Source organism: Protopterus annectens, chromosome 1.part0 (genome assembly GCF_019279795.1).
Source record: "Protopterus annectens isolate FY-2018-M chromosome 1.part0, PAN1.0, whole genome shotgun sequence".
Classification (NCBI taxonomy): domain Eukaryota; kingdom Metazoa; phylum Chordata; order Ceratodontiformes; family Protopteridae; genus Protopterus; species Protopterus annectens.
This window is the reverse complement of record NC_056725.1, coordinates 859,031,581-859,055,771: the sequence shown is the minus strand read 5'-3', so window position 1 is coordinate 859,055,771 and position 24,191 is coordinate 859,031,581. Positions and strand designations below refer to the sequence as shown.

At 39.2% G+C, this 24,191-nt stretch overlaps 1 protein-coding gene across 1 annotated transcript in view; it reads right to left on the bottom strand.

Annotated features, from left to right (window-relative positions):
• Positions 1 to 24,191, bottom strand: part of CCHR1.PART0H1orf131 (chromosome chr1.part0 C1orf131 homolog) — a 324,402-nt gene that overhangs the window by 155,696 nt on the left and 144,515 nt on the right. Inside the window, exon 4 of the mRNA XM_044063685.1 lies at positions 4,834 to 4,929. Coding sequence (XP_043919620.1) covers positions 4,834 to 4,929 — 96 coding nt within the window. The remainder of the gene's footprint in view (positions 1 to 4,833; positions 4,930 to 24,191) is intronic.

The following is a 24,191-nucleotide window of genomic DNA, read 5'->3' as shown; positions in this document are numbered from 1 at the left end:
AAAGAAAGTCCTTTTGAAGACAAGGAAGGACAGGAATCAGTATGTCCAAACTGTGGTAATGCTGAGACCATACACTTTTTAGGTACCACTGAATTTTCCTCATCTGTAGTCTTGCATATGGTACGAGGAGGATGCAGGAGGCCATGTAACCCAAAGCCTGTAGGAATTTCCTTGCAGATAGATGGGTTAGAGTTGCCAAGGCTTTGAAAGTTGCTGCCAGCTGTAATTGTTTTTCGGATGTCAGAAATGCCATCTGAGTTGTAGTGTTTAGAAGAGCACCCAGAAAAATTATCTGTTGTGAAGGTGTCAAATTTGACTTTTTTATGTTTACAGAGAATCCCAGGAATTTGAGGAGGTTTTGTATGAAGTCCAGATGCTGGAGTAAGAATCCTTGCTGTCTGCCTGAATTAGACAATCGTCCAGATAAGGGTAAATTTGAATTCCCTTGAGTCTGCAGTAAGCTACTACTGGAGCCAGGCATTTGGTAAAGACCCTGGGCGCAGTAGACAATCCAAAGGGCAGCGCAGAGAAGTGAAAGTGCCTCGATCCGGCCCTGAACCTGAGGTATTTTCTGCGGTTCTGCCTGATGGGAATGTGTAAATATGCCTCCTTTAAATCCAAGGTCACCATCCATGCATCTTTGGACAGCATTGGAAGTAGCTGCTGTAGAGTAAGCATCTTGAATTTTGGAATCTCTAGAAAGGTGTTCAAGACCGACAGATCCAGAATGGGTCTCCATGAATTTTGCTTTCTTGGGACTAGAAAGAGCCTTGAATAAAACCCTTTTCCCATCTCTGAAAGAGGTACCAGTTCTATGGCATTCATAGCCAAAAGAGCCTCCACCTGGATTAAGGCCTCCGTCCATTGATGTTTTGGAAGGTCTGGCCATCCGCTTGGCCTTGGCAAAGTATGAAAATGGAATTTGTAACCTCTTAAAATCACATCCAAAACCCATTTGTCCTGGGTTATTTGAGTCCAATTTTGGTAAAAAAGAGAGAGTTTTCCTCCGAGAGGGGCTTCCAGGCAAGACATTCCTGCAGCCCAACAGAGGGAGTCATTGAGTTTGTTTCCTTTGAGACTGTGGCCTGTCCTCTCCTCCCCTAGGGGTAGAAGCAGTCCATTGCCTTGGTCTATACGCAGCTTGTGGTTGAGACCTCCCTCTGGAGCATCTATATCTACCCCTTTGAGGCCTGTCTGAAGAGGGAAAGGACCAGTTTTTTGATGGCCAATTCCTGCTAAATCTAGGAGGCTGTACTTGCAAGAAATCTTTAACTGTTTGCATGGATTTCGCCTTATCCTCCATCTTTTTAATCACCTCTTCAGCTTTAGAACCAAACAAAACATTATGCTGAACAGGAGCATCCAATAATTTAGCCTTTACTTGTTCAGGTAAATTCTGTTCCTTTAGCCATGCATGTCTTCTAATGACTGTGCCAGAGACTGCAGCCCTACAAGAAGCCTCCAAGGCATCAAATCCACAGTGTAAAACATGCTTCCCAACTTGTTCAGTGGCATGCAATAAATCATGTAATTCCTTATCCTCTGCACAGGCAGAAATGGAAGAAAATTTCTGTTTAAAAACAGACAAGAGAAATTGCTGATATTTAAGCTTATGAAACTGACAGCTCAAAGCCCTAATGGACAAAGTAGTAGAAGTGTACACCTTTTTTCCCCATCTTTCCAAGGCTCGAGAATCCTTTTCAGTAGGAATAGGATTTTTGGCAGAAGCGGCCTTAACACCCTTAGGACCCTGAGAAATTGTTTCAGGGTCAGCAGTAGGATTCTTGTATAAAAACTGATGGGAATCAGGAACCCTGTAGTACCTATCAGGCTTAACAGGAGCAGGAGGAAAAGAATCAGGGGTTAAATTAGCCTCCGAAAAGGCATCATCCACAATATCTAAAACAGGAGGAATAGCTAGGGGCCTATGTTGGGGAAGAAGAAGAAATTCCCTCAGTCTTTTCTTGGATTCTGAATACTCCTGTCCCTCCCAGTGAAAATGTTCCCTCATTTCATGCAGAGTTTCCCCAAAAGAAAAATCCTCAGGAGGAGAAGCTGAAGGAATGGATTCTTCCGCATCAGAATCCTCATAAGGAGGAAAAGAATATTCCTGATCAGAAGAAGAAACTGAGGAAACAGAAGCCTGATTAGAGGAATCATAGTAAACATCCTGCCATGGCCTTTTGTCTGGAGGGGGATGAGATCCCCTAATCATTGTAAGTAAATCCTCCGCCATTTTAAGTAACTGTTTCTGTGACTTGGGAGCCGGTTCAGAAGAGGCCTGTGTTGAAGTCTTTGATTTAGAAGGAGTCTTTGCCTTTGTCTTTGGCTTTGCCTTTATTTGAAGCAGAGTAGGCCTGAAAACCCCTTCGGAAGCTGGTACCTGCACAGCGGCTCCGGAACCATCCGAAGGAGCATTGTCCGAAGGTCCTGCAACAGGGATATTTAAAGGCCTGGTTGGCTCCTCATGAGAGTCTGTTTTGGCCAATGGTTCTGAAATGGCCGACAAGGGCTGCAAAAGCACCTCACTGACGACGGCCGAACCTGAAGCTTGCTCCACAAGTACGCTATCATCAGATTTGGACCTCAGAGGCCTGTCTTTATCCTTGCGACGCTTGTGAACTCCAGTAGATGGAAGCGTATCCTACGACATTTTGTAGTTAAATCATTATCGAAGTAATGAAAAGCAAAATTGTACCTTCGCTTAATTGTACGTTGATTGAATCTAGCACAAAACCGACAACTAGCTACGTCGTGGTCAGGGCCCAAGCAAGGAATACAGTAAGAATGAAAATCCTTATGAGGTATTTGCTTCCCACAAGAAATACAATTATTAACTTTTTCTGACATCAGAGTGGAGCAAGAAAAAAGTTTCCCCAACGGGGTACTTAGCTTTGAGTGGAGAGGAAAATCTTCGGACCGAAGTACGTACAAATATTCGTCAGGAGTCCACCGACCGGCACTTGCGAACTGCAATCACCGCACGGCAAGAAAGACTGGAGAAGATGGCGTCGGCTGTCGGCTTTATACTCCTGGCGCTCTGACATCAGGGAGCAGAGTTGAACAGCCAATGCCGGACCCAGACTTTGGGATTCTGGCCGACCGAGGGGTGCCTGCCGGCAGGGGAGAACCCTACAGTCATGACTGCAACAGTGAAACACGATGAACATCACTGTCATTCTACTTAGTGGGTGTGGAAGTAGACTTTTATGATGGAAATGTTCTGAATTTGGCAGTTTTGTCATTATTGGTTCATGCATTTTTTTTCAATGCCTACAGTACAGCCTATTGAAAAAATGTTCAAACCATAAATTTAAAATGCGCTCTGTCTGCCAACTGTGCTGTATTATACAAGGAATATAAACTTAATAAAGTCAGGAAGGTGCATCAAAGAAAAGAATACATGTAGGTTTCTTGTTTTGTGTGCAAGGGGCCAATGATTTGAAAACAGCCTAAAGGTAATCTTTATCCACCACTGGCCAGATGCATTTTCTTTGGATGTGGTGTGGGTTTCAATGCTATTTCAATGAATGTGAGTTTCAAGGGCAGAGAAGTTTTAATGCCAAGTCTATTTTCATTGTGAGACAGTATTGCTTTTGTTTAGCAGATGTCTGTTAGTGTTTCTGCATTGTTGTGCTGCAAAATGTAAAAATAAAATCCAAATAATCATTATAGAAGTAAAGCAGTATGCACACATTAGTGTTTATGGTAAATGGGGCAAAATTGCCAGATAATGGGACATTGGATTGGCTGCAGGGGGACTCTGGTGCATATTTTGGTTGGCTGTTCTTCAGTTTGCATTTGAAAGTTGGTATCCCACAATTCCATTGAAGTGGGTGGGGTTACGTAATTACGTATGCAAATTAGAGGTTACTCAGCATACAGATTTGTACCTATTTTTCAAGGGCCTTGTCCAGATTTTTGATGTTTCCAGGTTGAGAGGTATGGATATAGGACTGTGCATGCCTGGGACTAGGTCCATTAATGTTCATGGACATATTTATTTGCCATCCCTTCGATGATTTCACTGAAGGCTAATGAAAAACTATGTCATTAAAAAAAAAAAAAGCAAAGAAATTATGTGCTAGTAAAAAAAAATGAAGCTTTTTATTTAAAGAAATGCTTCACATTAAGCATAACGCATAGATGCAGAAATGTGCTGTGGCACTTAGCTTAAGTGTGACTGTACACTTTAAGGCACCTAGGGAAAAGCAAAAAGAAAAAGATAATAATTTGTCAGCTGCGGATGCCATCAAGCCCTTCTATTATTACAGTGCATATTTATGTTCATACGGCATTCTAGCTTGTACGGTGACATTTCATAATGACAGCAATGCTGATGTCACACTACTTTAGGCTCACTTCAGGACAAAAGCCATGCCCCAAAAGCTGTATACAGACAGACATGAGAGCCAGCATTCAAGGACTGTTTTGTCTCCTATAATACACTTACCTGGTAAAACACAAGCACTCTAATAATAGTTCTTGGAACTAAATCTGAACACGTTACACATCCTGTGGGAAACAACAACAATGACGGCTAAGACAGCTTGTGGGTGAGATCTACAAAGTACAACCAGTTTTACATATTGCAAAAATGATTTATAAAATCCAATAGCATGCCTCATCAAGCAACTTTAAGTATTTTATGTAGTTCTCTCTCTCTACCATAATTACTTTGTGCATCAAAGGATTTCTGTTTCAAGAACAACACAAGAAGGATATGTTTTACTCAAAAACGCATTGTACATTAAAAGTAGCTCTCCCTTAATTTAATATCATATGCAACAAAGACACTGAGTTAAAAGTCAGACACTAAAAACCTAAACTTACCTTAGCACCAAGCATGATTGCTCGTTCCTGCTCAAGTACTCTCTGGTCTTCCTTTCTGTATGCTGTGATGCCAAATCTATGTACTTCTAGACGTGCCTAGGAACATAGCAACACAGTGTTATGACTTTCTTAAACTTCATTTCAAACTCTGAAAAATGAAAGTTATGTACTTACCATAATGGTAGACCCATGTTGCTTGTTTCCATCTTGTTTCAATCTGTGGGTTATTGGATTGGACTTGGATATGCCACTGGCCAATTCCTTCAGACTTTGAACTTGTCAGGCTCTGCCTCCCTTATGCACAATCCTCTGCTCCTCACCCTACTCCTCAGTTTAAGTTTGTCCAATGTAAGCCAACCCCCTAAGCTACAAATAAACTGCCCAAACGAAGGAGGATGCAGGACTCCAAGAATAAGGAAAGGACAACCTCCACTGTCTTGGATAGGAAGTTTGCATAACAAGCCAAGGCAAGAGCAGGATGGGGGTAAGGTTGAACCAAATGGAGACAGACAACATGGCTCTATTATTATTTTCATATCTGATGTTGTTTTGACCATCTGGTTTCAACCTGTGGGAAAGAGTCCCCAGCCAAGTATAAATCCTTGGAAAGAACAAAGGAAGGATATTCCACAACACAGTGGAGTCAAAAAAGCCTGGACCTTGATTGATTACCCAGCTTGTAATATGAAACAAAGTGTGATGACCCATCCAAGTCATAGCCGCACAAACTTCATCCACTGATGCTCAAGAAAAGAAAGCCACAGATGTAGCCATAGATCTGGAAGAATACCCGCTAGGCTTGCGTGGCAGAGTCTTGCCTCTCAATGAATATGCAAACAAAATACAGTCTTATAGCCACTTGGATAAAGTCACTTTAGACACAGGTATGCTCAGCCTGGATTTTGAAAAGGAAATTAATAACTGACTGGATTTTCTAAAGGCCTTGGTATGGTCCAAATACAATCTGAATTGTCTATGCACAGCCAAGTGATACAGAAGGCATTCGTCTTTGTTGGAAAAATTGGGGGAAAAAACAGGGAGATGAATGTAACTGTTAAGTTTATACTCTGAAGCCATTTTATGCAAAAAAAAATCTGGATTTGTACTAGAGAAACCCTGTCTTTGTGGAACACTAAATAAGGAAAAGAGTCAAGAGCTTGTAACTCCGAAACCCTCTTTGCTGAAGTAACAGCCACCAAAAACTAGGTCTTCCAAGACAAACTTCAATTCTGATGTTGCCGAATTTTCAAAAGGAGGGCCTGCAAGGACCTGCAAAACAAAAGTTAAATTCCAGGGAGGAACGGATCCCAAACTGGGGGATGTAGCAAAGACATACCTTGAGAAAAGTCTTGGAAAAATTGACAAAAAAGTCAGAGGAACATTGTCCCTGCCAACATGAAAATTTGAAATAGCTGCCAACTGCATCTTAACTGTAGCAAAATTAGAAACTGACAAACAACTCAGCAAGAAAATCTAAAACAGATTCTAAAGAAGTAGAAAAGGGATTGAGTTCTTAGGATTCCACTCACATTGCAAAATGCCTCCACTTATTGAGATGCAGTTTTCCAGGTTAAAGTTTTTGAGATGAAGACAAGACGTGAACTATAGTCTGGGAAAGCTTGGCAGTTCTGGACATCAAAAGAACTGCAGAAACCATGCTGTTAACTTAAGGATTGAAGATTGGGGGATTCAGATCCACTGGATGAGAAATGAGATCTGGAATGGGATCCAGCACCCAAGGAAGGTACTTCAGAAGAGGTCAAAGGAAGGGGAACCACACATGATGAGACCAGAAAGGTGCCATAAGGATCAAAGTCGCCATGCAGCAAAGTGCCTTCTGAAGAAATTTACAAACAAGGCATATAACAGTCCGGGGGGGCCAAGCAAATAGCAGAGGGTCTTGGGGTGACTGTATGGAGGGAGGACTAAGGTGTAATAGCTGCTGTACTTGGTGTTGGATGGGAAACCACAGAGGTTGCAACACTGAGTGCAACTCTCAGATTTAGAGAGTATACTAGCTGAGATGAAATTGAGATACCAGACAATGGACATATTGTAGTCTGTATCGCAGTCACAGCTCTGGGCAAGGTGTCCTGAAAAGTCTGTAATGCATGGATGATGGCATCTGCAGATGACCAAGACCCTTGAACCATCCTCCCCATGAAATGTCCCACCAACCAAGAAGGGAAGCATCTGTGGTGATCATGGCTAAAGGATGGGGGACGTACAAACAGTCTCTTACTAGACACTAAAGGAAACTGCAACCACCAACAAACATGGTCGTGACATACCTTTGTCAACAGTACTGGAAAGTCCATTGGGTGAGTCAGGAAAGACCACTCCATGGTTAGAGTCCTTTGCAGTGCCCTCATATGATACATGTCTAGAGGAAACAATTCTGTAGAAGCTGGCATGACCTAAGAGTTTCAAAACTGCATGAGCTAGCGGTTTCGAGAATGCAAAGTATATGAACTCTAATATCGGTATCCCTGGCCATAATGCTCTTACGGGAGCAGTAAGGAAGCAATCATAAAGGTAAGGGAAGACCTGGAACCCGTTCGCGAGCAGCTCTATCTTTATATAATGGTATGCAACCTTGACCTCTATAGAGCACATCCAATCATCCTTCTTCAGCAGAGGTAAAATGGATTGCACCATAAACATCCGGAATTTAGTTTGTTTCACAAAAGATTCAGTTTGCTTATGGTACCAAAAAGAATCTTGAACACAATATGGAAAATTGTCAGTATGGTGGGACCCCTTCGATGACTCTGTTTGCGAGCAGTTTGTGAATCCCTAATTCTGCATGCAGTCTCTAATGGGGTGGAACATCTGGGAGATGTTTGTGATGCAATCTTTGAATTTTTAAAAAGGGTATAGTATAGCCTCTGGATACGTCTCAACAGCCATGCATAGGAGATGCTGACCTCCCGCGCTTCTGGATGAACATTCACGTGACCCCTGACTACCTTAGGTGCAGGACAGTTGGACAACCCTTCGGGGTCGATGAAAGAGCCAGTTGGAGAAAGCTCCACATAAACCCACATACTGCAAAAAGCCCATGCCCGTGTGAGGCATCCATTATGACCCCCCCCTCCCATGGCCTCTGAAAAGTGTCCTGAAAAGACTGCTGTGGCTTTCCATAAGACAAGTGTCTGCCCCTCTTCTGAGTCCTAAAAAAGGTTTGCTGAGGGGTAACAAAATGCACTCCTATTGCAGACAGAGTCTTCCATCTTGCTCACTCCTAGTCAGAGTATCCTTAATTTTTGGCTGAATAAGGAAGACCCATCAAATAAGGCTTTAATGATGGACACCTTGAAGATATTTGCAAGGCTGCATAATTGCATCCATTTGTGGCATTGCATGGCAATGCCAGAGCCAGCCGCTTGGGAAGCTCCACAGACTGCACTGCAGATAAGTCTCATGGAGATGTGTTGGTGAGATAGCAGGGTAGATAACAGAGTCTTCAGTGTCTTTTGAATCTTTGGAGACTGCTGCAGCTTAACATTCCTCAACATTTCAGACACCAGGTCACTTTGGAGTATGGTCATGTGGGATAGGTAATTAAGAGCCCTCAAAGTGAATGTGGCTGAGGCATAGGAGCACATCCCTAAATAGTCTAAAGCTTGAGACTCCTTATTTGGGGATGGACTGAACAGCTCTCTTCAAAGATCTCCTTCTGGGTGGCAGCCACCACAACCTCATCAACAGCCATACCTTTACTCCAATGTGGTCAGTCCTTGGGAGGTGCAAGAATTTTATTGGGCTTCTTGGATATGGGCTTCACTCTGTTGGATTCCTTCCACACTCTCCAGGGTCACTAGGTCTATAAGCATATCTGGAGGAGGAACCATTCAATTAGTGGATGAACCCATGCCAAAGGCCTCTAAAAATACAGACTTCTCCAGATGCAGGGGCTTCAGTTGTCCATCCTTTGCATTGGTGAAGCAGCTCCAACAGTTCACCAAAAAAGATGTCATCTTTGGAAGACTTAGGAGACCCCCCCCCCTTTCTAGAGGTCAGTATCCTCCATGAGAGTGTATCCAAGTTTCCTGTTACACCTCTTCTCTGAAACCTCCTGCTCTGGTGATGCCTGAGGAGAGGGGGAAGAGGCAGGAAGCTCTGTTAAGGGAGAAGGTTAGAGACCAATTGATGCAGGCTGTCCAGGAGCAGCATGATGAGTGGTTGCAGGCTATGATGAGAAAGGGGATGGAACACTGGCTGGGCAAACCCAACCTATCTCCTTTGAGGCGAACATAGTTTCCACAAAATCAATGGCAGAAGCGGGAGGTCAGAAGCTGACCTCCCTTAACAATTGGTCCCAGTACCCGAAGATAAAAGAGAGACACCACAGCCTGAGGGAGTTATGCCTGGCCCCAACACAGAGACCAAAGCTGAGCTGTTGAAAGCAGAAGTTCTAAATGGGAGAGACAAACTCAAAGCAGGGACTGTTGATCCCAACCCAGAAACCCCAGCATCAAAGCCATGACTACAAGGTCCAGATGGTCCCAAAGTAGTCAGAGTCGATGAGAACAAGGACTGAGTTGGAGCTGAAGATAGCCAAGCCATTGGGTCACATCCCAAGGGTAGGAAAGCAGTAAGGACCAAAGACTTCAGATCGAAGGGGGGCCGAAGGAGGAAGGGAAATAGATGGAGTCGAAGGTTCAGGAGCCGGGCCTGGACCCAAGGGGAGAAGGCCTAATTGTATCTTAGTCTGCAAAAAGAACCTTTTCAGCTGCTTCAATTCAGAAGTTTTAATACTGCTCAGTGACCTCAATGACTGGTTGGAAGAAGCCACTGACAGTGGCTTGCAGGCTCATTTTGATGAGGATGAACCCATCTGCCAGATCTGAGCTGGGGACACTCAGAACCAGGGTGGGGAAGGCAAGGACTCTGGTGACAACTCTGGTAAGGTAGATGGTGACAAAGGGTAAAATGTCTTACCTGAATGAACCCCTTTGAGCAGAAAGGAGACAGGAAGGCTCTGAGCCAGTGATGGAGCCTTAATAGTGTTCAGCATCAAGGCAGAAAAGGCTCAGAGGAGTTGGAGCTGATGTTGGTGCTAGGGCAACTGAAAGTTGTAGGATCTTTGAGTCCAGCGAGCCCAAGGAAGAAGGACTTGGGACAGAAGCAGTGGAGGACCTTTTCCATTCCCCCTTGGACAACTTGGAGCACCACAATCTACATTTATTGGACCCAATCTTCAGGGCAAAGAAAGAAGAAGATAAAGCAGATGAAGGGTCAGTAGGAAGAAGGCCATTGAGATTTAACTTGTTCCAATGCTTGTTAATAGTCCTGGACCCAAATCTCTCACAAACGGAACATGAAGAGTGCAGGTCCACCACTCCCAAACAATGCACACATTTATCATGCACATCCTGAGATGGCAACTTATGTGTTTAGGCAACGCATTTTTTTAAACCCTTTCTCCATAACAGAAAAACAGTATCACTAAGGAAACACCAAGGAGACTACCATTATACTATAATACCTACCAATATACTGATGCTACTACTACTACTACTATACTATATTTGCTACTAATATGCCAAGATACACAAACAAACCTACACCATTAGAAGATCAAAATGAGGACTCAAAACAAGACCAAAAAGGTGAGAAGCCACTACCAAGAGAATCATACACACCTAATGACAACTACCAAACTACCTACCTATCAAAAACTGCAATCAACTATGCTAACACTAAACAAAGGGCAAGGGAAGCACAAATTATAAGAAAAAAAAGCACTGCAGCAAGATTTGCAAAAGGACACACCAAAGTGGAGCCAGATCGAACTGCTGACAAGAATGGTGGCAAACTAGATCTGAGGAGCAGGGTATTGTGGGTAAGGGAGCCAGAGCCTGGCAAGTTCAAAGTCTGAAGGAACTGGCCGGTGTCAGATTCAAGTTGGATCCGATAATCCACAGGCTGAAGCCAGACAGCACAGACATTGAATCTAATTTTTACCACAGACAGTCTAAAATACATGCTGTAGTCTCTGAGACACTGTATGAGTGCAAGCTTTAATCACTATTACTTAGCACAGACACTAAATAATCAAAATAGCACTGCAGTAGTTATCCACTATGTGGAAGAAATACATCCCAAACCCAAACGGTAAAAGTGGAATTCGAGATTTTATTTTTATTTATTTACTTAACATTTGTTTACCGGGAAAGTCCGACTTGGAACAAAGCCAATTTTCAGTGGAGGCCCATGGAGAAATGATCCAGATGAAGGATAGAAAGTCTGAAAGCAAACTACAAAACTCACAACTCCACACCTAAAATTTTGTATACAGATATATGTACAGCAAGGTGAAATACGCATGTGCATATAAATAAGTACATAAGTATTTTTAATACAAAACATTGCATTAGTGTTTCAGTCAAGAGTTCACTGCACAAAATTCAATAGTGAGAAAATTAAATGTTACAGTTCACCCCTTAATGTTCATTCCCTAAGCAATGTCAGATTTTGTGCTGGGAATTCCAATCAACAGTACACACAGAACTGTGCAGCTGTCTACCTACTGGAAATCCATCTCAGAATGCTGTAATTGATCACATAAATACATACTATAAACAGCATTACAAAAGGTAAATCATATAATATAAGGTAAATACAGAAACTCAACTGTTTCTACAATGACGACTCTGCAACTCAGCATTCTTCGAGATATTTATATATTATCTGTGCATGTGTGTGTGTGTGTGTGTGTGTGTGTGTGTGTGTGTGTGTGTGTGTGTCTTACAGCTAGTTACCTGGCAGTGTTAACACTAGCTCTAGTTCTCTAGTTGACAGTCACTGCTGATGTGACACCCCAACCCCATGTGCAAAAATGAGAAATAGGAGGTGACAGATGGATGTAGTTAAACATTTCCTTGTAGTGAGGAGCAATAGGTTTCTAGCTTTAGGGGATAAAATGTCTCCCACCCTTAAAGAAAAAAATTAAACCACAGGATAAGAGGTACTTTTTGAGCAAAGAAGTTGTTGGCTGAAACTCCTTAAAATGTGGAAAAAAGAGCCATGAACTGTAGCCAACCTTAGCTGACACTTCACAGTAATTAAGTACTTACAAATTTGTTTAGAAATTGATACTTTCTTATTGAAAAATAAAAGAAAATATGCCCTTAATAGAGCTTCATCAGATCTAACTTCAATTTACATGACATGCAGTACTTCTATCCTTTAACACATAGTTCATTCTTTCTTTCATGGAAAGGGTGGCACATTACCTGACATAAGGATTACAAGGTGGGTGGACACAGTCACTGGGGCAGCTAGAAAGTTCCCAGCATGATCCTGCCTAGCTGCAATTATGATTACAACAGTATAATATGTAAAGAGTAATTGTCATGCATTTGTTAGTGCCTATTGTCCATTTTAAATATGGCAAATGACAACTATTTATCACATCAAAGATAAGATGATGTATTAATGGATGTGCATAACCAGGTCAAGGGGGTTGCTATGGGGGCATACTGTGCCCCCACATATGCCAATTTAGTATTATTTTACTGGAAAAATAAACTTATTTTTGGTTCCCAGTATGCCCAGTATGCACTTTTTATACACAATTTTTGGATGACATCTGAGTTTTATGGAAAGGTGCTGTACAACACTTAGAAGATTTTCTCAACTGCATTAGTCATACTGCTACCTATATTAGTCGTACTACTACTTTTTTGACATTTACTCATTTGTACTCTGTCAACAGTATCAATTACTTAGATGTCACACTTTATAAAGACTATAGTGAGGGGTGATTTCAAGTATACCATAAGGATACATTTTCTAATTTCTATTTACATTATCTGAGTGAACATCCCTTCCACCAAAGATATAATTAAGGGACAAATGATTACAGCAGCTTGAATGACCTTGGAATAATCACCAATTTGTCATAGAAATCAATTTAATTAAACAATTGCTTTTAGAAAGATGGTATCCAGTAGATTTGGTTCACCAGACACAGCCCATGAGGTCACTGATCATTGGAACACTAAATTTATACCTATTTTAGAAGGTCTATATTACCACATCAAAGATGTAAATAGGCGAATATCACAACATTGACACATAATGATCGATGTAGCAAAAGTACGAACAGCTAATTCAGCGAATTTTTACCCAAGGGAAAAAAAATTGCTTGGCCATCATCAGAAATATGCCCTTTTCTCCACTGTAGAGCGATCTCAGAGCTGGTATATTTAGTTAGTGGGGGCATTTGTAGGGTTTGATAGTTTGTTTTGATCGGCCAAGTGCTTTTTTTTTCCATGGGGGGAAAAAATTGCTGAAGTGGCCATTCATACTTTTGCTACTTCCATCATTATGTGTCAACGTTGCTGTATTCGCCTATTTAAAGCTTCGATTTGGTAATATAGACCCATTTTAGATGGGAATACTGAGCTTAACATTTCAGTAGGAAAACTGACTATCTCCCCCAGAAAGCATTTATACACTTTAATTCCCAGTCCAGGGATACAGAAAAAAAATATTAATAAATATTGGGGAATTTTAACTCAATTGCCTGAGTTGAAGGATGTCCCTACTGGCCCTTTTTGTATGGAAAAGGGTTAGAAACTTGAAAGAGATATTTGAGAACTACAAGGATAGCATCCCTCTACGTAGTCACAAGAATTTGGGGACTTATAAATGTGGCTTCTGTAATCAATGTGAGTTCTTGAGTAACACATCTCTCTGGAAGCTAGGGATTTTGCCATCAGGTCTTTGGGTCATTTTAACTGTAATAACAAGGTAGTCGCTTACTTAGGTTTATGTACAGCCTCAGCCTGCAATACTTTTTAAGTTGGAAAAACAGAGAGATTAAAAAAAAACGTATCTAAGAGCACATATATGATATAACTCATTTAAATTAATCTAATGCCTTGTATAGACATGTTATATCTTGTTCTTTGTGTAAATTTCAGTTTTTTGTGCTTGAACAGGTACCCATTAGTCCTGGAGGGGGGTCATTGGGAGAAGAGACTTGAATATAAGGAGCTATTATGGCAGCACAAATTAGATGCAGGGAAACCCCTTTGGTTAAATGACAGCATTTCTACTTAGAATGTTAAAAATTCTTGCAGCCAAGTTATGAGATTTCAAATTTCCATATATTACATATATATGGTATTCATTTTGCGTAATTTATGTGTATATGTTACATATATTAATATTTAGATTTATATGTACATAATATACTTTAACACATTTTTATGGCTATATTTATATAAGTACGTTTGGTTTTATTGTTCAACTATTTTTAAGTTTTTATACGATTACACAGTCATACATTAGATTTTTTACATCCATTTTTTACAATACATTTATGGATGGGTTTTTGCGGTCACTTGGTTGCCTATCAGTTAATTATATCCTAATTGGCAACTGTCATTTATTTTTGAGCATGGTCATTGATGCTATATTAGAGGGGCTAACCAGGAGACTATTAAAGGGTTGGTTGCTGAAGTATCATTTAATTCTGATGAAGTCTGATATTTGAGGATGAAAGCACTTAACTTGTCATTATTTTTATACATTTATTAAAGTCTGGACCTGCTGTTCCACCTGATTTCTGTCTGTGTGCTTCTTGCAGTGTTGGTTTGTAGTTTCTGGTTCTATGAATGTTATTCTTTTCGTTTAAGGGTTTTTATTAAAACAAAAAGTCTTGTAAAATGTGATATAGGTTCAAATGGAAATGACAAGTAAAAATTGTGTAAGAGATCAACCTGCCAAACATTAGTGGGTGCATGTAACAGAAAAGCTGGAAATAGACATTTAAAAAAGCTGTCATATAAATGGGAATAATATGTTCTTTTCATAATGGCTACACTAAACATTTTTGGATTGTGAATTGCCTCATAGGTATAGACAAAAAGGTAAGACTATTGAATTATATTAAGAATGCAGAGTGCACAAATAGCAACGTTACAGTAGACACATTTGGAAAGAAGTCAGCATGTGAATTTGATAATGAAATGATTTCATGGTGGATATTCAAGAGAATATCAGGGACAAAGGAACGTGGGAGTACTGATACTAATTGTAGAGGGGCACCAATAGTGACAGAAGAGGGAAAAATTATAGTAATGGCAGATTTGTGACAGTAAGGGACTACTGGCTAGGGAGGAGGATTATGCTGGCATGCATTTATATTCCACCTAAAACCACTATTATGGAGCTTAAGAAAATTTTGGGAGAAATGATCAGCTTTAAGCACTGAATATTACTTACAGGTGGGGACTGGAACTTGATTTGCAACAGGGAGGATGTATCTGGGGGAGCCTTGAAAGGAAAATATAACAAAAGAGGTCAGACTTCTGAAGAAATTTATGAAAATATTTGGTATGCAAAATGTGAATTCAGTAGTAGGAACTCGGGGAGAATTTACATATTATTCCACAAGGTACAATAACTGAGCAAGACAAGATAAAAATTATATTTCACAGGAACATGTGCACTCAGTTGAAAGCTTCAACACATGCAATAACTATTTCAAATCATGCACCAGTAATAACAGAGATAAAAATGCTGGATAATGAAGTCAAGATAAGACACTGACGCTTCCTCACTTTCCCATTAAAGAGAGAGGAATTTAAGGAAGAGGTGGTGGAAATCATTAGAGAATTATTAGGGAATACAGATGTTTCCTTCAGCAGTTATAGTTACTGAGTGGGATAAAATGAAAATGGAGTTTAAAAACAGGACAGGAGCGAGAAAGAGATATGGTTAAGAAGGAACAAAAATTATTTAGAGGTGCTAACAAAGTACTGCAGAATAAGGGGAATCACAGTACAACTTCTGGAGCATTTCTCCCCGGGCCTCCGCTGAAAACAGGATCTGTGGAACCTAGTCAGACTTTCCTGGTCAACAAATGTTAAATAAATAAAAAAATAGAAAAACTGCAGAGCGCTAAAAAGATAATAAGGGAGTTTCTGGGTAATATTTATGAGTTTACAAAGACTGCTGTTAAGCAACTGTTTTTTGGTAACTCCAGAGCACAAAAATTCTTAGCACAATGACTTAGGCAACAGAAAGAAGAAAGGGTTGTTAAACTTAAGAAGCCTATAACAAGTTAAATAACCAGAGATCCTATAGCGGTATTAACAGATATTTCAGAAATGTTATGAAAATTTGTATAAAGCACATGAGTGTGGAAATCAAAAAGTACAAATGGAAATAATTATGAAAAAAAAGTATGCCAAGGTTAAAGGGAGATATGGCTTAACAATTAACAGTTAAGATAGGAGGCGATAAGATAAAAAGGGTGATGTATAATCAATCTGCAGAAAAGTCTCCAGGAACAGATTGTACTCTTGTGGATGTATGGAAGCTAGGAGGGAAGAAAGTGATAAAGACCTGGAAGGTTTTGTTTAACAGTACTCTAAATGGAGGGGAAGCACCAATATGATATCTTGGAAGAAAGTTGTGGTGGCTGTAAACAATAACGATGGTAAAGCTCCATCAGACTCAACTTCACATAGGCTCATTTCAATTTTAAACCATTATTATAAAGTGTTTATGTTTATAACAGCTAAAAGAATGGCAAAGTTGTTACCAAAACTGATAGATATGGATCAATGTGGTTTTGTGGAGGGAAAGCAAACATTTGACATTACTAAAACACTGATGATCCAAATGGAAGCAGAATGTAAACAAATACTGCTGTTGTTGATGGGTCTTGATGCAAAGCATTCGACAGAGTAAGCTGCAATTTTAAGAGTAGGGCAATGGAATAATTTCCATTCCCTGTTACATTAATAAGGTTAATTAGAAGGATATATGGGGGATTAGAGGCAAAAAAGTGGGAGGGTTCCTCCCTGTTAAGTGCTAATATTACACTGGATAAGCAAGGGTGTCTTCTTTCCCCTTTGTTATTTGTATTACATTTACAGCCACTGGCAAAGAAAATAAGGACTCAGAAATTCGAGGAGGTAACTGTTATGGTAATCAAGATAAGTTGGCTTTAGTTGTAGATGATATTATTTTGTACCTGATAAAACCAGAAAAGGACATCTCACTGTTCTGAAACATTCTGAGACAGTTGCAAGTTTTTTTTTTTCAGGATGTAAACTTAATGAAGACAAAACAAAGGCTATTGCTGTAAACTATGCACCCACACATGAATTGGATCAGCAATACTCATTTATGGTGACGTGACAAAATTAACTATTTAGGAATATGGATTAAAATGATTCAGTTATGGCAGCTAAGGATACATGGGAACAGACTAAAAAGATAATACAAACACCGAGAAACTGGAAGATCTAATGTATGGATATGGATAGCAAAATACAAGCAATGAAAATTATTTAGTCCAGTAGTTGTTTCAAGCCAAGCAATTTTTTATCAACCAGAAGAGAAGTTGTAAACAATGAATAATAAAAAGTTGAAGGAATCTATATTGGAGGGCAAGGGTCAAGTGGGTTAAGATAATTCTTCCAACAGAAGGATGTGTTTAGGATTATCTGATTTGAAGGGATATCCTAGAGCTACATAGTTAAGGTTTGTATGTATAATACAAGCAGAAAGCTAAAATTCAAAGTGGGAAGGGATGATGATGAAGCGGGGGGGGGGGGGATTCGAGAAATGAAGAGTGTGTGGGATATTAGATGCACATCCTTAAGGAGAATAGCAAAAGCCATACAGAAGATCAACAAACTTTGATCTGTTTGGAAAAAGAAGCATCTGAGGAAGTGTGAAAATATAAACAACAAAACCTAGAGATATTTGAAAAATGTAAAAAAGAAATATAGACATGGGAAAGAAACAGAGATTTAATATGATGCAATATTTATGCAAAGGAGAAAGCAAAACTAACCAATATAAAAGGAGCAGCATTAAAGATATTTGAAGACAAACACAGGCAAAGGAATCCGGACATGGAAAACTTTACAATTCAAAAAATAAGAAGACAAAAAAGAGGAAAAGTAGAAAAGGAGATTAGTAATGGAGAAAGGTAAAGAAACAGAAACTGAGGTTATGTAGTACCTGCAAAGTGAAGGATTCTTTGTAGAAAATTGAATGTAGAAAGCACCACAACAGGACAGAGCAATGGATATACAAATTAAGGTGAAACCAGTGGAACAGGAAGCAACTGGTCAGGTGCCATATCAAGATATTTTGGAGCCTTCCACAGGAAACCAGTATAAACATTCATTTGAAGCTAGACAGCAAGGAAAGGAACAGGAAACCGTGGAAACTCTGATGCATTCAATGCCGAGGAGTGATAGGCCAGTGAGTTGCCATATGACAGAGCAACAGATGGCGCAGGATGAAATTGAAGAGAAGGTGCCACAGGATGATGGTATAGAACTTTCTAAAGAATGCCCACAGGAAATGGAAAACAAGGGATGTGTCTTCAGTTTGAAAGAAAATGAGCTAAGAGAAGAGCTGCTTGATTTAATATACATGGATAGATATATTAAGATCAATGAGAGAAATAGACTGCAGAAGGTCAGGAAAACCCAAAATGTCAGAAGTTTCATAAAACAAATGAACATAGTAATTAGGACTGTCCATGGAGATCTATGTGATATAACAGAAGTGAACAGGATATATTAGTGTGCTGCTAAATTAATATCTGATAAAGTTCTACCACAAGAACACAGGATAGTGAGGGAAAGGAAGGGGAGAAATCAAATACCCCATCATGGAAGTATCGAATAGAGAAAACTATAAAGCAATTAAGACTAGAAGCGTCACTCTTAGAAGACTATAGAAGAGGGAATAGATCAACAAAACTTGTAAGAAAGATATACGTGATAAAAACAATGCACAGTATTAGAAAAGACCAGGATCTATCATGCACTATCGCAAATAAACTACAAATGTCAACAAAGGTGGAAAAACTTGGAAGATACACAGATAAATATAAAGGAAAAGTACAAAATAAGCAATTTATTGATGGGAAATAAGACAAAAGGAATTGAAAGATGGCCAAAAAGAGGAAGCAGATACATTTTGGATAAGTATTTATGAAGATCCTGTGGAACACAACAAAGATGCTAAATGGAGAGAAGAGGTAATAGAAGGAACAAGAAGTTTAAAGGTGCAGGATATGAAATGGGATGAAGTAACGGCCAGAGAGATTGAAACAAAGTTAGGAAAAGCCTCTAATTGAAAAAACCCAGGCCAGATGCAGTACCTAACTTTTTGTTAAACGTATTAACATCTTTGCATGAGGATTTATCCATGAGTAAGAACTATTTATATGCGCACCCTGAACAGACACCAACCTGGCTAACAACAGGCAAAACAATGCTCCTACCTAAGAGTGAACCTGCAAGCTACCCTAAAAATTATAGGCCGATAACTTGCCTTCCGATGATGTATAAACTGTACACATGAATTGATGCTGACAGGGTTTATATTAATTTAGAAGAAAACTCAATTATGGCAGTAGAACAAAAAGGCAATAAAAAAGTCATATGGAACAAAGGATCATTTGTTGTTAAAGTCATACTGGAGAACTGTAAAAAAGGGAAGAATCTAAGTATGGCATGGATCGACTATAAAAAAGCATTTGATAGTATCCCTCATTCACGGATAAAAGAGTGCTTAAAAATGTATAAGATATACCCTACTCTGATAGACTACATTACAGTAACCATGAAACAGTGACAGACCACTCTGCAACTAAGCCATGATAAAGGACAGACTATTATCCCAGGGACAAAAATTAAAAGGGGGATATTCCAGGGTGACTCTGTCACCACTGCTATTCTGCCTTGCCATTACCTCATTAAGCTGTTTACTTAATAGCTTAGGCCACGGGTACAAGTTGGCTCCTAAAACAACAAAATATAAAGACTTTTTATCTTCCTTGTCAATGATTTAAAACTGTATAGGTCATCAGATGAGGAACTGAAAACACAGGTGCAGGCTGTCAAACCTTTTTCAGATGATATAAGAATGACATTTGGTCTTGGTAAGTGTGCATAAGCAACCTTTAAAGCAGGAAAACTGCAGCACCAGAAAAACATCAGTTTGGGACAAGAATGTGATATAAAGGAACTTGAGCAAGAGGGAGTGTATAAATATTTGGGAATTGATGGAGGATCAACAATAAAACATGAACAAATGCGAATAAAACTTAGTAAGCAATGCTTTAGAAGACAAATTAATTCTGAAAACAGCGTTGACATCTAGGAACAAAATCCAAGCTATAAACCAATTTGCTCTTCCTTTCCTAACTTACAGTTTTGGAGTGATTGACTGGCCCTAAAATGTGTTGGATAGATTAGATAGGAAAACAAGAAGGATGCTTCATGCTCACCAACTGATTTATAAACATCAGTGTATACCAAGATTATATATTCCCTGTTCTGAAGGAGGGATGGACCTCCTTGAAATTGATTACCTGAATAGATCTGCAATCGTGGGACTCTACTTATATCTGCTGACCTCACATGACCCAAATGTAGTGAAAGTTTTGAAACATGAAGAGAATAAATCTAAGATGACTTCTCTCCTTAATCTAGCAGAAGCATATCAATGTCAAGCAGGAATGGAAATCAAACCAGAAGCAGATAAAAATCAGGCATCAACTGAATGTGTTAAAAAAACAAAAGAAAGAATATAAGGTGAAGGACCAGGTAAGAAGGCAAGAAATGCGGAAAATGCAAAAATATAGTTCCAAGCATAGAAAACTTCTGGAAGAACCGCATGTTGATCAGGAAGGAATGCAGGAAGGATTATGGAGAGGCAAATTCAAACCAAGAGATGATAGGTTAATATTGGTGACCCAAGATAGTGGGCTGTGTACACATTGGTTTACAAAGTCCATTGAACATATGGGAGAAACAGACAAATTTAAGTTTTGTAAAACCAAACTGGAAACAGTCGCACACCTTGTTGCTGGTTGTGACATAATAATGGCAGAAGAACTGTATACTGAAAGCCATAATAATGTGGCACGATTGTTGCACTGGGGATTGTGCAAACATTATGGCACTAAAGTGGCTGAAAAACACTGGAAACATGAGCCACAAAGCATCATAGAAAATGATGAAGTTTACATCACTTGGGATCACCCATTACCAACAGTTCAAAAGATAGATGCTAGAAAACCAGATATAGTGGTCCATGAAAAGAAGTCAAAAGTAGCATTGATCATTGAAATCACCAAACCCAGTGACTACAGTGCCTTGTGTACATAGAGACAGAAAGTCATAAAATATCAGGATCTGCAGGCAGAAATGAGAGCAATGTAGAAGAAAGATACCCAGACAGTCCCAATAGTAGTAGGAGCAACGGGTCTTATAAAAAAAGAATCTACACTCGTCTTCAGATACATTACCAGTACAGGGCACATTGTGGGTGCTGCGAACAGCACTTCTGGCTGACAAAGATTGAAACAATACTAATTTCATGAAGTTTAATCATACTTTGACTTAGGAATGGGTTCAATTCCTGTCATGGTATTAGAAACCCAAATGATTTGGAGAAAGAGGGACTGTAGAAAAGAAGATTAGTACAGTAGTAGTTAAAAAAATAGAAGTCGAAGTTATGGAGTGCCTGCGAAGTGAAGGATTTGGTGCAGAAGGTCTAATACAGGTTGCATTACAGCATGACGGAGTGAAGTCCCCAAAGTAAAGAGAAGCAGGAAGATCTTGAGACATCTGAAGAAATATGGAAATGAAAAAGATATGAGATGCCTATGCAGATCCACGATGTGAAGAACCTTCTCGCTGGTAGACTGTGGAAAAGGAAAAAAGGAGGATAAATTAATGGACGGATAAAGAGGCAACTCATTGACTACCATGGGCATAAAAGGAGGATTAGTACAAAGTGGCACCCTGTCTCTGAGAAAAACTAAAAAGTGAGGAAGAGCCATAAAAGCCTGATGTTTATATACTCTCTTTTCTGAAGCAAAGAGCCAAAAGAAGAACAGTCTTCCAAGTACAATGTTGTTGCAAGGAAGCTGAAGCTACAGGCTTAAAAGGAGCCTGAATCAATTTTGAAGAACAAAACTGAGATCCCAAGAAGGCAGAACATGCTTCCTGGGAAGACTGTTATGAAGGACGCCTTTAAGAAATTGTTTCAAACCTATCGGTTAAAGGGGGATTCAAGGGCAGGCAAGCAGAAATAGCTAAAGTTAAGCTACTGAAACAGGTAACTCCAAAAACAGGAATGCAGGCAAGAGGGCTTGAGGCACGCACACAGTAGTAGTTTCCAAAGTTTATTCTTCAGACTTTGCTTCAAACAAACGATAAAAATAATAAAAAACAGTAACCATAAAGCGCTTTTCGTCTCACCCCTTAGTGAGACTTCATCAGACAGTTGTAACAAGAATGTTTCAAACAGTATATACAAGTTCGAACCACATCAACTTCCTCCAAGCAAAAGGCAAACCCGCCCCCAAGGTAAGCAGGAATGAACAATTAACCCATTGTATGCTTCTTTAAAAATCCAGCTTCTTGTAAAACAAATATGTATGCAGTAAATATATTTGTATATGTGTAAATATAAACATAGTTCAACAGTTCGAAAACACTATTAAAAGACCTTTTAAAAGTATATTCAGAAATATTTAAAAACCATGCTAACATTAAAACTAATAGTTAAGGTAACAGTAAAAAGTGAGAAGTCAAGAATGAAGTGTAAAATTGAAAACAGCATAAAATAAAATACTTTACCACTGTGTGAAAAAGTATTAAGATCTTAAATAACTTTCAATAGTAGTCAATAATGACAGTTCTAAAAAGTAGGATGAAGAAATATATAACAAAACACTTATATTAGCCCCATGTTGTCTGAATTTAAAACCATCAAGCTAAAAAGCTATAAAGACCAGAGCAAAGAAAACCATCCTGTAAAGGACGTCCGGTGAATATGATAAAAGATGAAATAAGAGTGTACACATTCACAAAAACAACTCTAAATGCAAACACATTAATGTGTAGATAACAACTAAGTGAATGTGAATAACCATGTACATGTATAAACATGTATATACCTAACTGAACAAATAAGTACATTTTGACTATTTAGATAAATATTTAACATACCCTTGTTTAAGAAGAAATATGAAACCTTTCTTGCAGGCTGAAGTGAATAAAATATATATTCACCTCATTAAACTCTTTAGTTTAAGGATGCAAGATATGGAATAAACTTCATTCAGTCCTGGTGGGTAGCAGGCCCTAGTACAAAGTTGCCATATTAATTCCAGTTTTTCTAGGAATAATGAACTAGGGCCACCCCTTCCATCACTCGTAACCTGGTCAATCACTCTAAATTTAAAAGAGTGTAATGGGAAAGCACTCACATGTCTAGCCAGAGCATTTTCCTGCTTTGATGTTTTAATGCTGTGGTGTTACACTGATGAACTTTTATGTATAGCACATATTTCTACTACCTATGGTTACAGTATTATTTAGCATTATCATATTAATGTGCATGTAATTTTTGTTTTATATATTCAAAGTATAATAGAAATTCAACTACACAAACTTTATTTATGATCATTTGGATTTTTTATACATTATTATGTATACATATGCCAATTTGGCATTTAAGGTCTTATTAGACCATATTACTGTCTTATGATTGGATATTACATGATTGGCAGATACTATAAATAGTATCAGGTGTTTTGTTGTTGGCTCTCCACTTTTTCTAATTTTTGCGTGCTCCACTGAAGAAGGTTATACCGAAACCGGTTTGGAGCTTGGGGTAGATTTATATATCCCCAAGTGACTTTTATAGCTTAATAAAGCTTTCTGGAACATATTTTGCTGGCCGTTGTGTTGTCTCAAACTTTGTACTAGGGCCTGCTACAGGGTCATAATGTTACTAAGGAAGAACTAGCACTTAATTTGGTTCAACAGGCATGGGTGAGGGTGATGCAACCTGACAAGGGTGGAGGACTGGTTATAATGAATAATGATGAATATGTCAATAGAATGGAAAGGATAGTAATGACTGAAGCATACGGAGGTGTCCGTAACAAATTAAATATAAACACGGGAGAATTCATGCTAACTTAGAAGAACTGCTTATTGAGACAAGGATTGACATGGATATACACAGTTTCTTATGTATGCCAGCACCTAGAATTCCAACTTTATTTGGCATCCCCAAGATCCACAAGAGTGTCTCGGACCCACCAATGAGACCTCTTGTGGACTCCAGGAATACCATCACTTACCCATTAGCCAAATATATTGACCATTTTTTGCAGAAATATGTAAAATTACAAAAAAACAGATCTGCAAGGACTCATGGTCCTTTTTAAGGAGTATACAGGATTTACAGTTTAATGAGGACTTCAATTTCCTAACTATAGACATTAAAGATTTGTACACGCCCATCCCACATGTTGAGGGTGTAGAACAGCTCAGCCT